Source organism: Hylobates moloch, unplaced genomic scaffold, assembly GCF_009828535.3.
Source record: "Hylobates moloch isolate HMO894 unplaced genomic scaffold, HMol_V3 SCAFFOLD_13, whole genome shotgun sequence".
Taxonomy (NCBI): Eukaryota; Metazoa; Chordata; class Mammalia; order Primates; family Hylobatidae; genus Hylobates; species Hylobates moloch.
This window is the reverse complement of record NW_026652288.1, coordinates 103982168-103995262: the sequence shown is the minus strand read 5'-3', so window position 1 is coordinate 103995262 and position 13095 is coordinate 103982168. Positions and strand designations below refer to the sequence as shown.

Below are 13095 nucleotides of genomic sequence, written 5' to 3'. Positions count from 1 at the left end.
CCCAATCAAAATACCAATGACATTCTTCACAGAAATAGGAAAAAAATCCTAAAATTTATATGGAACCACAAAAGACCCAGAATAGCCAAAGCTATCTTGAGCAGAAAGAATAAAAGTGGAGGAATTACATTATGTGACTTCAAGTTATACTACAGAGTTATAGCAACCAAAACAGCATGGTTCTGGCGTAAAAACAGACACATAGACCAATGCGACAGGATAGAGAACCGAGGAATAAATCCATACATCTACAATGAACTCATATTTGACAATGGTTCCAAGAACATACACTGGAGAAAGGACAATCTCTTTGATAAATGGAACTGGGAAAACTGGATAACCTTATGCAGAAGAATGCATCTAGACCTCTCTCTCTTGCCGTATAAAAAAATCAAAGTGGATTAAAGACTTAAATCTAGACCACAAATTATGAAACTACCAGAAGAAAACATTGGGGGAAACTCTCCAGGTCGTTGGACTTCGCAAAGATTTCTTGCGTAATACGCCACAGGCATAGGCAGTCGAAGTACAAATGGACAAATGGGATCACATCCAGTTGAAAAGCTTCTGCACAGTGAAGGAAACGATCAGCAAAGTGAAGAGAGAGCCCAGAGAATGGGAGAAAATGTTTGTAAACTGTGACAAGGGATTAATAACCAGATTATATAAGGGGCTCAGACAACTCTGTAGGAAAAAAATTTAATAATCTAATTAAAAATTGGGCAAAATATCTGAATAGATGTTTCTCCAAAGAAGACATACAAATGGCAAACAGGTATATGAAAAGGTGCTCAATATCACTGATCATCAGAAAAATGCAAATCAAACCTACAATGAGATAACATCTCACTCCAGTTCAAATGGTTTTTCTCCAAAAGACAGGCAGTAACAAATGCTGGTGAGGATGCAGAGAAAAGGGAACCTTCATATACCGTTGGTGGGAAAGTAAGTTAGTACAATCACTATGGAGAACAGAACTGAAAATAGAGCTAGCATATGATCCCGCAATCCCACTGGTAGATATATACCCAAAAGAAAGGAATTAAGTATATTGAAGACATATCTGCACCCCCACGTTTACTGCAGCACTATTCACAATAGCTGGGATTTGGAAGCAGCCTAAGGTTCCATCAGCTGATGAACGGAAAGATAAGACAGTACATATACAAAATGGAGTACTATTCAGCCATCAATAAGAATGAGATCCTGTCATCTGCAACAACAGTGATGGAAGCAGAGATCATTTTGTTAAGTGGCATAAGCCAGTCACAGAAAGACAAACTTTGCATGTTCTTATTTGTGGGAGGTAGAAATTAAAACAGTTAAACTCATGGAGATAAGAGATGAGAATGATGCTTATCAGAGGCTGGGAAAAGTAGTGGAGTGAGTTGGGGGAGGAGGAGATGGTTAATGGATACAAAAAATATTTGCAAAGAATGAGTAAGACCTAGTATTTGCTATCACAATAGGATGACTACAGTAAAACATAGTTTAATTATACATTTTCAAATAACTAAAATAATGGGATTGTTTGTAACACAAAGGATAAATGCTTGAGGTGATGGATACCTCTTACCTTGATATCATTATTATGCATTGTATGCTTGTATGGAAATATCTCATATACTCCATAAATATATACACATACTCTGTATCCACAAAAATTAAAAATAAAAAAAGTAACAAAGGTTTTCTAAATTTAATAGTGTTTTAGAAATTAAAAGAGACTCAAGAATAAAAGGAAAGGTGAACTAAGAGAGATATAGGTTAAAAAGAAATATAAGAGAAATAAGCTATGTAAGAGATACAGGCCGGGCGGTGGCTCATGCCTGTAATCCCAACACTTTGGGAGGCTGAGGTGGGTGGATCACCTGAGGTCAGGAGTTTGAGACCAGCCTAGCCAACATGGTGAAACCCCTGTTTCTACTAAAAATAGAAGAATTAGCCAGGCATGGTGGTGGGCCCCTGTAATCCCAGCTACTTGGGAGGCTGAGGCAGGAGAAACACTTGAACCTGGGAAGCAGAGGTTGCAGTGAGCCGAGATTGTGCCACTGCACTCCAGCCTGGGCAACAAGAGTGAAACTCTGTCTCGAAAAAAAGAAAGAGATACATATATAAGAAATAAGAGAAATAGGCCAGGCGTGGTGGATCACGCCTGTAATCCCAGCACTTTGGGAGGCCGAGGCAGGCACATCACAAGGTCAGGAGATCGAGACCATCCTGGCTAACACAGTGAAACCCCTTCTCTACTAAAAAGACAAAAAATTAGCTGGGGGTGGTGGCAGGCGTCTGTAGTCCCAGATACTCGGGAGACTGAGGCAGGAGAATCACTTGAACCCAGGAGGTGGTTGCAGTGAGCCGAGACTGCACCACTGCACTTCAGCCTGGGGACAGAGTGAGACTCCATCTCAAAAAAAAAAAAAAAAAAGAAAAGTGAAATATAGGCCAAAAGCAGAACCAACAGTAAGGAAGAGCAGACGGTGGCTTACAGGGCCGCGGCCACCAATGGCTCTGGAAGTGCAGGTAGTGCAGGCAACACCATGAGACTGGAAGGGCAGGTGGAGGGAAAGGGGAAAGGTGAGTGGTGGAGTGGAGCCTGCCTATTGGAGAGCTTCAAGGGCACCACTCGCCACTGTCTATTCTGCTGGCAGGGCAAGTGACAGTGTAAACAGGGCAGTCAGGGGTTCATGTGGCTTTGCCTTTTGCTGCTGGCACCTGTTCAGGTGGGCTCTTCGGAGTCGATGAGGTGGTGATTGAGCAGCTAGGATGAAGTGTGGCAGACTTGTCCTGTCACGTACCAAAGAAGATGGTGGCGTTTGCAGAACTCTTAGGAGCACTGAGGAAGAAGGTGGAGGAACACCCAGCCTTCTGGCTTGAGTGCCTCCTGTGTGTCGTAGAAGGATCTAGATCCTGTGGGGGCACATGGAGCAACAGGAAAACTTGCAAGACCTGTGGGACAAGTGCATGGTCATTTGGTATCAAGTGTGAAGCTGGGGCTGCGTATGGGCCATACTTCTCATCTTCTGGAATAGAGTTAGACAAGGAAACCCAACTCAGCGTCCCGTTAGTACTCTTGTCTGCTCTAATCGCGGGTTGAGCTGATGTCTTCATCCTTTGTTGGTTGCTGTTAAGGAATGAGGATGCGTTTATGGTGGAAGGAGTGTGGGGCTGAGAATCTGGAGGCCAGGGTCCAGTTCTGACTCTGCATTTATTATCTGTGTGACTTGCTGCAAGTGTAACCTGTCTGAGTGTCTGCGTCCTTATTTGTAATTTAGAGGCTATAATAGTGATGTCTGCCTCACAGAAGCCCTAGGTTGTCATGGGGATCAGTGTGGGTATGTGAGAGTGTTTCATAAATTGCAAAGCTCTGCTGTAGCTGATTATACCTCTAGACTTCTAAGTGCTTTGAGGAAAGTATACCTGGTTATTCCTTGTACTTCTCACAGTGCCTCCAAAGTGTCAGCGATACTCAAGAAATGCTGGTTGACTGTGAATTTACTGCAGCACTGAGCAGTTTCCGGGTTCCATTTTGCAGTGGCCAGACCCTCTCCTTGTTCACACCGTTGGATGAGGGAGGTAGAGCTGGAGCATTGGACTGGCCTATGGAACAGATGCAGTGGCCACCAGGAGGTGGCGATGCCTGGAGCAGTGTTAGCCATGCAATGTGATGAGGATCACACACTCTCACATGGTTCCAGTTGCTGGGCACAGAGCTACCTTCAGGGGGGGCCAGCTTCATGTTCAAAAGCAGGAAGCAGACTAGGGGCTGTTTCCATTTCCTGTCCTCCCACTTCTCTTCCACTGCACAGCCCGTACATGCGTGCCTGCATATCACCCCTCACACAATGTCCCCATCTCCTTAGTGCGGCCTCAATTCTGACTTCTGGTTTTTCTCATTTCCTTAACTCTCCGTTGCTACCCCTAGCCCCATCCCCTGCTTGTGGACCCTGGAGAGGCACCGTCTGCCTCTACCTCTGTGATCCCAGGTGTGTGTTGGGTGTCAAGCTTACGGTGAGAACTAGATTGCTGAGCCTTGATTTTTTTTGCACCTGCTGCAGGTCATCTTCCATGACGTTGCTGTGCTGACAGATAAGCTCTTCCCCGTCGTGGAGGCCATGCAGAAGCACTTCAGTGCTGGCTCGGGAACCTACTACAGTGACTCCATCTTCTTCCTCTCGGTCGCCATGCATCAGATCATGCCCAAAGGTAACCTGGGCTTCCAGGAGCAACAGCCCCTGGGTGTCTGACTTTTGCATCCATTTCCCTGGTTCCAACACTGCCCAGGCCCTGTATCAGAGAGAAGAGCTCCACTGAACATGAGAGAGTGGGCGAGGGAGCCAAACCAAGCCCTTTGTACCACCGAGCTTCCTACACCAAGAATCAAGGGCAGGGCCTTGGTTGCATAGCTCCCGGGGTCCATTTATGAGGACACAGGGGGTCTCTGGGCTCTGGCCTGGACTCTGCCCCTTGCACTTGCCCCCTTCCTTCCCCACTGCTCAACCCCTATACTTTGTTTGCTCATCTGGAAAATGGTAGGTTGGATTAGATGATCCTCCATCCAAATTTATGATCTTGTTCTTTCTAGTTTGAATCTGTACTTACCTGATTTTAAAATAGCAAATCTAGATGTGAGAGGTGCAAATTATGACCATGTAGAACTTCTGAAGAAACTCCGATGCGCAATTAGAAGGATTTTCTGGGCGTCTGTCTCCAGGAAAGAGAGTGCATCATCCAGTGTGTGATAGGTCCAGCTTGTGTGGAATTTCTGGCAGGTCTGGTCATGCTTGGACTGGAAGCCTTGGAGGGTCTAACTCCTGGAGTGTCTCTGGTTTCTAGGATCTCCCTACAGTGATCCTTGATGGGTTCTGGAGCCCTGGATATTGACCAATGTATTAATCTGTTCTCACGCTGTTCATAAAGACATACCTGAGACTGGGTGATTTATAAAGGAAAGAGGTTTAATAGACTCACAGTTCAGCATGGCTGAGGAGGCCTCAGGAAACTTACAGTCACGGAAGGGGAAGCAAACACGTCCTTCTTCACGTAGTGGCAGCAAGGAGAAGTGCCGAGCAAAACCGCAGGATCTCAGAGAACTCGCTCACTAGCATGAGAACAGCATGAGGATAACTGCTCACCATGATTAAATCACCTCCCACCAGGTCCCCCCCAACACATGTGGGGATTATAGGAACTACAATTCAAAATGAGATTTGGGTGGCGACACAGCCAAACCATATCAACCAGTTTCTGGCCATGGTGAGCCATGTCCTGAGCCTCTTAATGGTGAGAAGGGGTGTTTGGGGCCTTGGGGTCGCAGTTATCTGAACTGTGGCTCGTTGAGTTTTCCACCAGTTTCCAGACCAGGCAGGTCCTAGTGGCCCAGGGAACAGTGGGCCATATGGTAGAGGCCTGCTCCTCCAGCCCAGCAGACCAGAAGTGAAAAAGAAGGTGCTTGGTGAACCAGAGACTCAGGAGTTGAGAGTCGAAGCTTGGTTCCTGTTGGGAGGTTGTCCTGCCACAGGGAAAAGGAAGCCCATCCATTCTGGCTGGGACTTTGCAGGCAAGGTCCAGCACCCTGGAGGCCTCTGAGTGTCCTCTTTGTTGTGAGGCAAGGGCTCAGGGGGCTCCATTGGGCAGGAATCTGAAGAAGAGAGGAGACGAGCTCACCGACAGGGCCTAGGGTGAAGAGCTAGCATTGGTGAGCCTTTGCAGTGACCCAGGTGCAGCTCCGTTAGCTCACCAACCCTTCTACCCATCCTGTGGGGTTACAGGTGAAGCTGAGGAGTTGCGAGACCTGCCCAGGGTTATACAACCTTTTAAGTGGCAGAGCCAGGGTTGGAACCTGCTTCTCCAAATAGTTACTTCTACCCCATCAGGTGCCCTGTACGTGACCTCTCTGGACAGCCCAGTACAGGAGCTGTGGGTGGCTCAGACTTGAGAAGGACGTGGTTCTGTTCTAGATTCTAGAGGGCAGATAGGTGGAGGTGTTGCTCACAGCTCCGCCATTAGCCACTTATGTGCGTAGGGCTGAGCCACTTTGTCTCTCTTGGCCTCACCAGTTTCCCCACCTGTAAAATGAGGGGCTGCAGGAGTGAGCTGTTTCAGCTTGCATTCTGAAGAGCCCAGGGCTTGTAGGAATCCCCCCTAGGGGTTTCTGTAGTTCTAGGGAGCCAGGGGGTGGCATGCCTGCCCTCCCTTCACCTCCCTCCCTCCTGCCTCTTTCCCTCTGTCAGCTGTTAGGTTCCTGCCCATTGCATGCTCAACTCTGGGCTGGGTTATGCTTTGGAGTACCCAGCGGGAGGTGAAATACAGCTCCTCGTGGTTTGTCAGGGAAGAGAAAATTCTTCTGCCTCCAGCAATAGGACAGCCAGGCAATGAATTGTGCAGGGACTGATGACAAGAGTTAGGGAGCTCCTAGGCTGCTCTGGGAGACGGTGAGAATTATGCCAGGAAGGTGCTCCGGCCCTCTCTGACTTAGCTCTGCCCAAGAGCCTGGCATAGCTCAGGGGGGCAGTGATGTCTGCAGAGAAAAGGCTTTGGCTAGAGCTTTGCAGTCGATGCAGTAAATGGACGCATCATCGGTGTCCCTGCAGGTGTGGGCCCCGCCCTCCGAGGGGCATGCATCAGGAGGTGGGGAAAGAGTTATTTTAGATGTGCCTCCAGCCGACCCAAACACACAGTCTTTTCTGGGGTTCTTTAGGGGAGTGATAATGTGCTTCCAGCAATTCTTTTTTTATTTTGAGGCAAAGTTTTGCTCTTGTTGCCCAGGTTGGAGTGAAATGGTTTAGCAATCTCGGCTCACTGCAACCTCTGCCTCCCGAGTTCAAGCGAGTCTCCTGCCTCAGCCTCTCGAGTAGCTTGGATTACAGGCATGTGCCACCACGCCTGGCTAATTTTGTATTTTTAATAGAGACGGAGCTTCTCCATGTTGGTCAGGCTGGTCTCAAAATCCCGACCTCAGATGATCCGTCCGCCTCGGCCTCCCAAAGTGCTGGGATTACAGGCGTGAGCCACTGCGCCCGGCAGCAATTCATTTTTACATGTGCCCCAAAGCCTTTTCCTAAGAAAAGAGTTATTAGGAGTTACTAAAATTTGGTCATAAAATAAAATCAGCGATCCTTGAGTTTCCTGTGGCGTCTGGGGCGTGTCCTGCCAGGAAGTCTGGCCTGGCACACTTGGCAGCGCTGGGGAGTTCCTACTGAGGTCATTTGGAATTCCTGCAGTTTTTGGAAGGACACTCTGTTTTCAGACATCATTCGTGCTGTCTTGAGTTTGTCATGATTCTTAACTGCTGCCTTTTTTGCATTCATTGTTTTTTAATCATAAAAATGAGTGTTGTTTTGTGCTTTGGTTGATGGCTTTGTTGTAGCGTAATTGCTGCATTTTGTTAGGTTGGCTGTTCTGTTTCTTTCATAGCATTCAATTTTCTCCAGGAAAGTGAGAATGGAGTATGGGTGGAGCCTGAGCCCTTGGTCTCACCCAGGAGGGCTGGGTCAGAAAAGTCTGTGCTCCTCTGAGCTCCTCCTGGAGGTCCTGTCTAGTTTTTGCCCCAGAAATCCAGATTCTTTATCTGTGTCTAAACCTCTCCTGCCGCTTTCCCTTCTGTAGCATGAGGGTCATCCTTCTGTACCTAAACTACTTTTAAAATGTGCTTACTTTTTTTTTTCTTTTTTTTTTTGAGACAGAGTCTCGGTCTGTTGCCCAGGCTGGAGTGCAGTGGCATGATCTCGGCTCACTGCAATCTCTGCTTCCCAGGTTCAAGCAATTCTTCTGCCTCAGCCTCCCAAGTAGATGAGATTACAGGCACCTGCCATGATGCCTGGCTAATTTTTTTTTTTTTTGTATTTTTAATAGAGATGGGGTTTCACCATATTGGCCAGGCTGGTTTTGAACTCCTGACCTCAAGTGATTTGCCCACTTTGGCCTCCCAAAGTGCTAGGATTATAGGCGTGAGCCACTGCACCCGGCCATCATTATTGATTCTTTATCTTCTTTATATTCCCAACATGTAGCTTTTTAAACATTTAGGCAAAGTAGGAGTTACCCTGTATATCAAATCATTCTGAGTCTTTTTTTATAGATGAAGATTTGAAATTGAATCTTCATTTCAACCCCCCAGCATGAAAGAAATTGTACAAATGAAGCTATGTCATGATTTTTTCAGTTAATGGCTCACATCCCCATTTTCTGTGTAATTATATAGTCTTTGAAAATTTTTCGAATGGTTTTATTGAGTAGGTGAACCTCAGTTCACTTTCTCATTTCCCTGTTCTCAGCTAGCTAGATGCTTTCTATTTTTTCTAATATTGTAAATTATACGATGGATATCCACATGCATACAGATTATTTTCTCTAATTAGGATTCTTTCCTATGATAGCTCCCAAGGGTAGCATTACTGGGCCAGAGGTGACCCTGGTAAGGCCAGGGTATGTCAACCCCCAGCCTCCCAGGGTTGTTGACTCACACAGGTAAGGTTCTGTACAGTTTCAAGCCTACTAGTGTCTGTACAGTTCTAAGCCTGTTAGTGTCTGACCTCTCACGTGGGCCACCTCAGGCAGCCACTTAAGAGCTTCGAGACCGTGGCTGTCCCCGCTGGACAGGAAAGGAAAGGGAGGAGCTGAGAGGTTAGGCTGCTTCTCCGCGTTCTCCAGCGATCTCTGTCCTCCCTGCCCCCTGGAGTTCTCAGTCCGGAGCTTATGCCCATTCTGATGTCCAGACCTGGACACCCAGCTTCTTACACATGCCCAGCCCTGTGAAACTTACAGGACTTGGCGTCCTTGCCCGTCTTCTGGGCCCCACGTTGCAGCTCCGCAGAGGGGACCTGGCTGGGATAGGGTTGGGCTGGTCAAACCCATGAGTTTTGCCCTGATCGCCCCCTTGGAGCAGCAGCGCCCAGAACCACATCTGAGCAAGGGCCTCAGGAAGAACGAAGGGGCCCTGCCAGGCGGGACATGCTGGCTCTGATTTTGGTCAGAGCTTGTTTTTCTCTTCCCTGCTTGTTGGGGGTTCACATGCGGCTGGTCTCGCTGCTCATGCTTGCCTGCCTGTGTGCCCTCCACAGACACAGGCACTCTCTGCTCTTCACCCACATCCACGGGCTTTTTATTTCCATTTGTCTGTGGTGTTGGGTTTGTCGCCATTGGAAGCATCTTATGCAATGGAAAAGAAAACGTTTTTTGCCGCACTAGAGCTGGAGGGAGCCAAGGCCAACTCCTCCAGGACTGCCAGCTTCCCCCTTCTGGGTCCCACGGCCTGAGGCGCTATTGGCTCCAGCTCAGCAGTATGGGCTGTGTACGGTGCATGCTCTGTGGTGGTGGTGGGTTCTCCCTGAGCAGGGCAGGCAGGCCTCCAGACAAGCAGCAGGGCTCTAGGCTGGCCAGAGGCCCCCAGGAGACTCTCCTGTCGAGGCCTTCAGAAGAGGACAGGTCACAGGCATTTGCAGGAAGAAGGAAGCTTCCTGGAGGAGGTGGCTGTGAAATTTTCTCCAACTTGCCTTGTTTTTGATGACCTTGACAGTTTTGAGAAATACCGGTCAGCTGTTTTGTAGAGTGTTCCCCAATTAGGATTTATCTGATGTTTTTCTCATCATTAGACTGCGGTGATGGGTTTTGGGGAGGTTACGGGAGGAATGCTGCGGAGGAGAAGAGCTGTTTCCCTCACATCCTATCAGTGACACACCACGTCCTATCAAGGGTACATGGTTTATCACTGTTGCTGTTGACCTTGATCACTGGGCTGAAGTCGTGTTTGTCAGGTTTCTCCGCTGTAAATTATTCTTTTCCCCCTTGCCATACTATATTCTTTGGAAGGAAGTCACTCTATGTGGTCCATGCTTAAAGAATGTGGATAGTCACTTTTCAAAGGTCACATGTCCCTTGCTTGGACCCCGTCACACACATCCTGCTGGTAGTGTCTGCCTCCTGACAAGTGCCGCTGGCCATGGGCTGTGGGAGCCCAGAGGCTTTGAAGGACAGCTTCAGCATTCCATGCGATAGACTCCATTCACTGTACTGCATGGGGCTGTGCGTGGCTGCATCTGATCGTCTCTCGATGTCCAGTGTAGGGAGCACTGAGGCAGGCAGGTCTGAGCAGGCTGAAAGGGGGATTGGTGTATCAGAGAGAGTAGGAGTCCAGGCTCAGGATCGGACAGAGCTGGGTGCAAATTGCAACCAGGTCAAGGCTTCGTGATCTTGGGAGATTACTTAAAAGAGGCCCTATGGTGTCTTGGTTAAGAGTGTGGGCCTGGCAGGACGAGGTGGCTCGCGCCTGTAATCCCAGCACTTTGGGAGGCCGAGGTGGGCGGATCATCTGAGGTCAGGAGTTCAATACCAGCCTGGCCAACATGGTGAAACCCCATCTCTACTAAAAATACAAAAAAATTAGCCAGGTGTGGTGGTGGGCGCCTGTAGTCCCAGCTACTTAGGAGGCTGAGGCGGGAGAATCGCTTGAACCCGGGAGGCGGAGGTTGTAGTGAGCCTAGATAGCACCACTGTACTCCAGCCGGGGCAACAGTGTAATAGAGTGAGACTCCGTCTCAAACAACAAAAAAAGTAATGCTGCTAAAAATGCTACATATCTCCCCCCACCCGATTCCCCCCGGCTCCCAGCATCAGGGTTTCTAAAATCTCCCTAACATTGAGCATGTGATTATTGCCACCATCAGCCCCAGCCTGCTCGTGTTTCCTGCGGAGATCCATGGGAGTAGATAAAAGACCAGACAAATGCAAGCTGTTATAAAATCCCTCAAAAGGTAGGATTTGGGCCTGAGCCTCCTCTGCCCGCATCTCTTGAAGCCTAGTGTGACGCTTGCCATTGTAGAAAAGAACAGCAAAGCCAGCTGGCAACAAATTGGGCTGGCCCCATCCAGCTCTCCTGGCCTCCTGGGTGTTATCACCCCTGAGAGTCCTTATTTCAGTGTCTGTCATGGGGGCCTTACTGTCTTGAGGCTGCAGGCAGATGGTTGGACTCTTTCAAGAACATTCTTGGGTACACTTTGGGTCAGTGTTGCTGGGTGGCAAAGGCTGGTATAAGATTCAGGTAGTTGACACTGGATGCTTCTTAGCCTAGGTTCACAGGCCTGCATGAGAAAGAACTGAGGCAGGGCCAGAATGCCTGCAGGCTTGGGGCAAAACCCACATGGGAAATTCTAGACCAGCAGCTCCCTCCCTCCCTCCCTGCCTTCCTCCTTCCTTCTTCCCTTCCTGCCTGCCTGCCTGCCGTGAAACACTGAGGTCAATGTGTGTGTGGCCTTTTGCAGAAAGCCTTTAAAATACCATCTTTTCTTTTTTCCTTAAGTACAATTTGACAAATGTAGTAAAAACCGTATTGAGTTTTCATTTCTTTGTTCTGTACTTTTTGTACTTTTACTCACTGCCATGGGAGGTCTGTAGTATTCTCTACTGTTCTCTTAGATCAATTTCATAAAACAGAGGAGGCTTTTAAGGCTGGTTTATAGAACTTCATAACTTTGTTCAGTTTAAACCTAATCAGGAAGCTGTTCAGTAATCAATGTTTAATTAGCCGTCATGAGGCAGACATGTTTCTAAGGGGAGGGTTCCTGCAGGGGGATGTGCGTGCGTTCTGGAACCTGGGGTACGGTGGATAAGGATTGGAGATTGCAGGGCAGCCTGTTCCCTGCCCCTGCTCCAACAGCCTCAGTACCAGGAGAAAGCAGACACAAGGGCCCCCCGACTACAATTGTGGCTGCCGTATGTAGATGGTTTTCCAGCCTCTGAGATCCTGACTGTGAAAGGGGCTGACGGTGCATGCTGGTTCCCATAGTTAGCTCTGTGGCCCCTGCTTGCTTCAGAAAGAAGTGGTCTGAGGATTGACGGGGGTGGGGGCTGGTTTAGTGTGGACATGGGTGGGGTCAGCAGGCCTGGGAGTGAGTTCTCACTCTGCCCTTTAGTATCCTGGTTGGCTGATGCAGGGAAGAGGGAGAGCCTCCTCCCTCCCTGATTCTGCCCCATAGGAGGGTGGAATAGAATGTGATTCCAGGACCCTGTTGACTAGTGAGCGTGGCCCCATGCACAGAGGGGGATTTCATTCTTTCCGGAATTTTCTTCTTAGCCCTGAGGCAGGAGACGTGAACTGTAACAGGGCTAACCTCTGCAGAGCAGGGGAAAGGGCACTGCTTTCTGCTGTCTTCTCTACCCCTCAGGCAAACCGGGCTGGAGGAGACTAAGGTCTTGCTCACACTTTGAGCCTAAGCCACATTCTCTAACCTGGTTTACCAGAGAGTTCTGCGTTCCACCCAGTGACACAGGTAACAGAGTGGCTTTTGAATCTCCCACCTGTGATGGCTCCTAATGTTTTGGTTTCAGAAACCAAATTAACATCTGGTATTGCCTAAACCCCTCGTGACTCCTAACACAGATCTCCAGTGAAAACCTGCCTTCTCTGAGCGGATTCTTTGTCTGTAAAATGGGAATAGTGACCAAGTAGGCCTCACTGGGGTTGTGGGGGGACTGGCTGAGATACTGTGTGAAAAGTCCCAGGGCCTGATACTGAGAGATGCTTGGTAAGTGTTAGACAGTATTAGTACTTTTCCTCTTGGAGGGTCAAGTACATAGCAGCAAACCAAAAGCTGTGATAAGTACTGCAGTAAAAAACATTTAGCTTTCCGTAACCATCATCACTTACACACGATTGACCACAGAATGCCTTTCACATTCTGAGAGCGAGTTTTCCACAGCACTCACTTTAAGAAATGCTGCCCTCGCCGGGCGTGGTGGCTCACGCCTGTATTCCCAGCACTTTGGGAGGCCGAGGCGGGTAGATCACCTGAGGTGGGGAGTTTGAGACTAGCCCGACCAACATGAAGAAACCCCGTTTCTACTAAAAATACAAAATTAGCTGGGCATGGTGGTGCATTCCTGTAATCCCAGCTACTCGGGAGGCTGAGGCAGGAGAATCACTTGAACCCAGGAGGCGGAGGTTGCGGTGAGCCAAGATTGTGCCGTTGCACTCCAGCCTGGGCAACAAGAGCTAAGCTCCGTCTCAAAAAAAGAAAAGAAATGCTGCCCTCAGATAAGGGTAATAAATAACACTTGTGTAGCTCTCTGTTGGGATGCGGGTGCGGGCAGGAAAGCCTC

General features: G+C 48.6%; 1 protein-coding gene across 5 annotated transcripts in view; it reads left to right on the top strand.

The window, feature by feature from the left end:
* Nucleotides 1–13095, top strand: part of XXYLT1 (xyloside xylosyltransferase 1) — a 192206-nt gene that overhangs the window by 40585 nt on the left and 138526 nt on the right. For all 5 annotated transcript variants that reach the window (XR_009209421.1, XR_009209420.1, XR_009209419.1 and 2 more), the window contains exon 2: nt 4059–4206. Coding sequence is in view for 2 of the 5 variants with exons in the window: in XM_032171937.2 (XP_032027828.1) it covers nt 4059–4206 (148 nt within the window). In the remaining 3 variants the exon portion in view is untranslated. The remainder of the gene's footprint in view (nt 1–4058; nt 4207–13095) is intronic.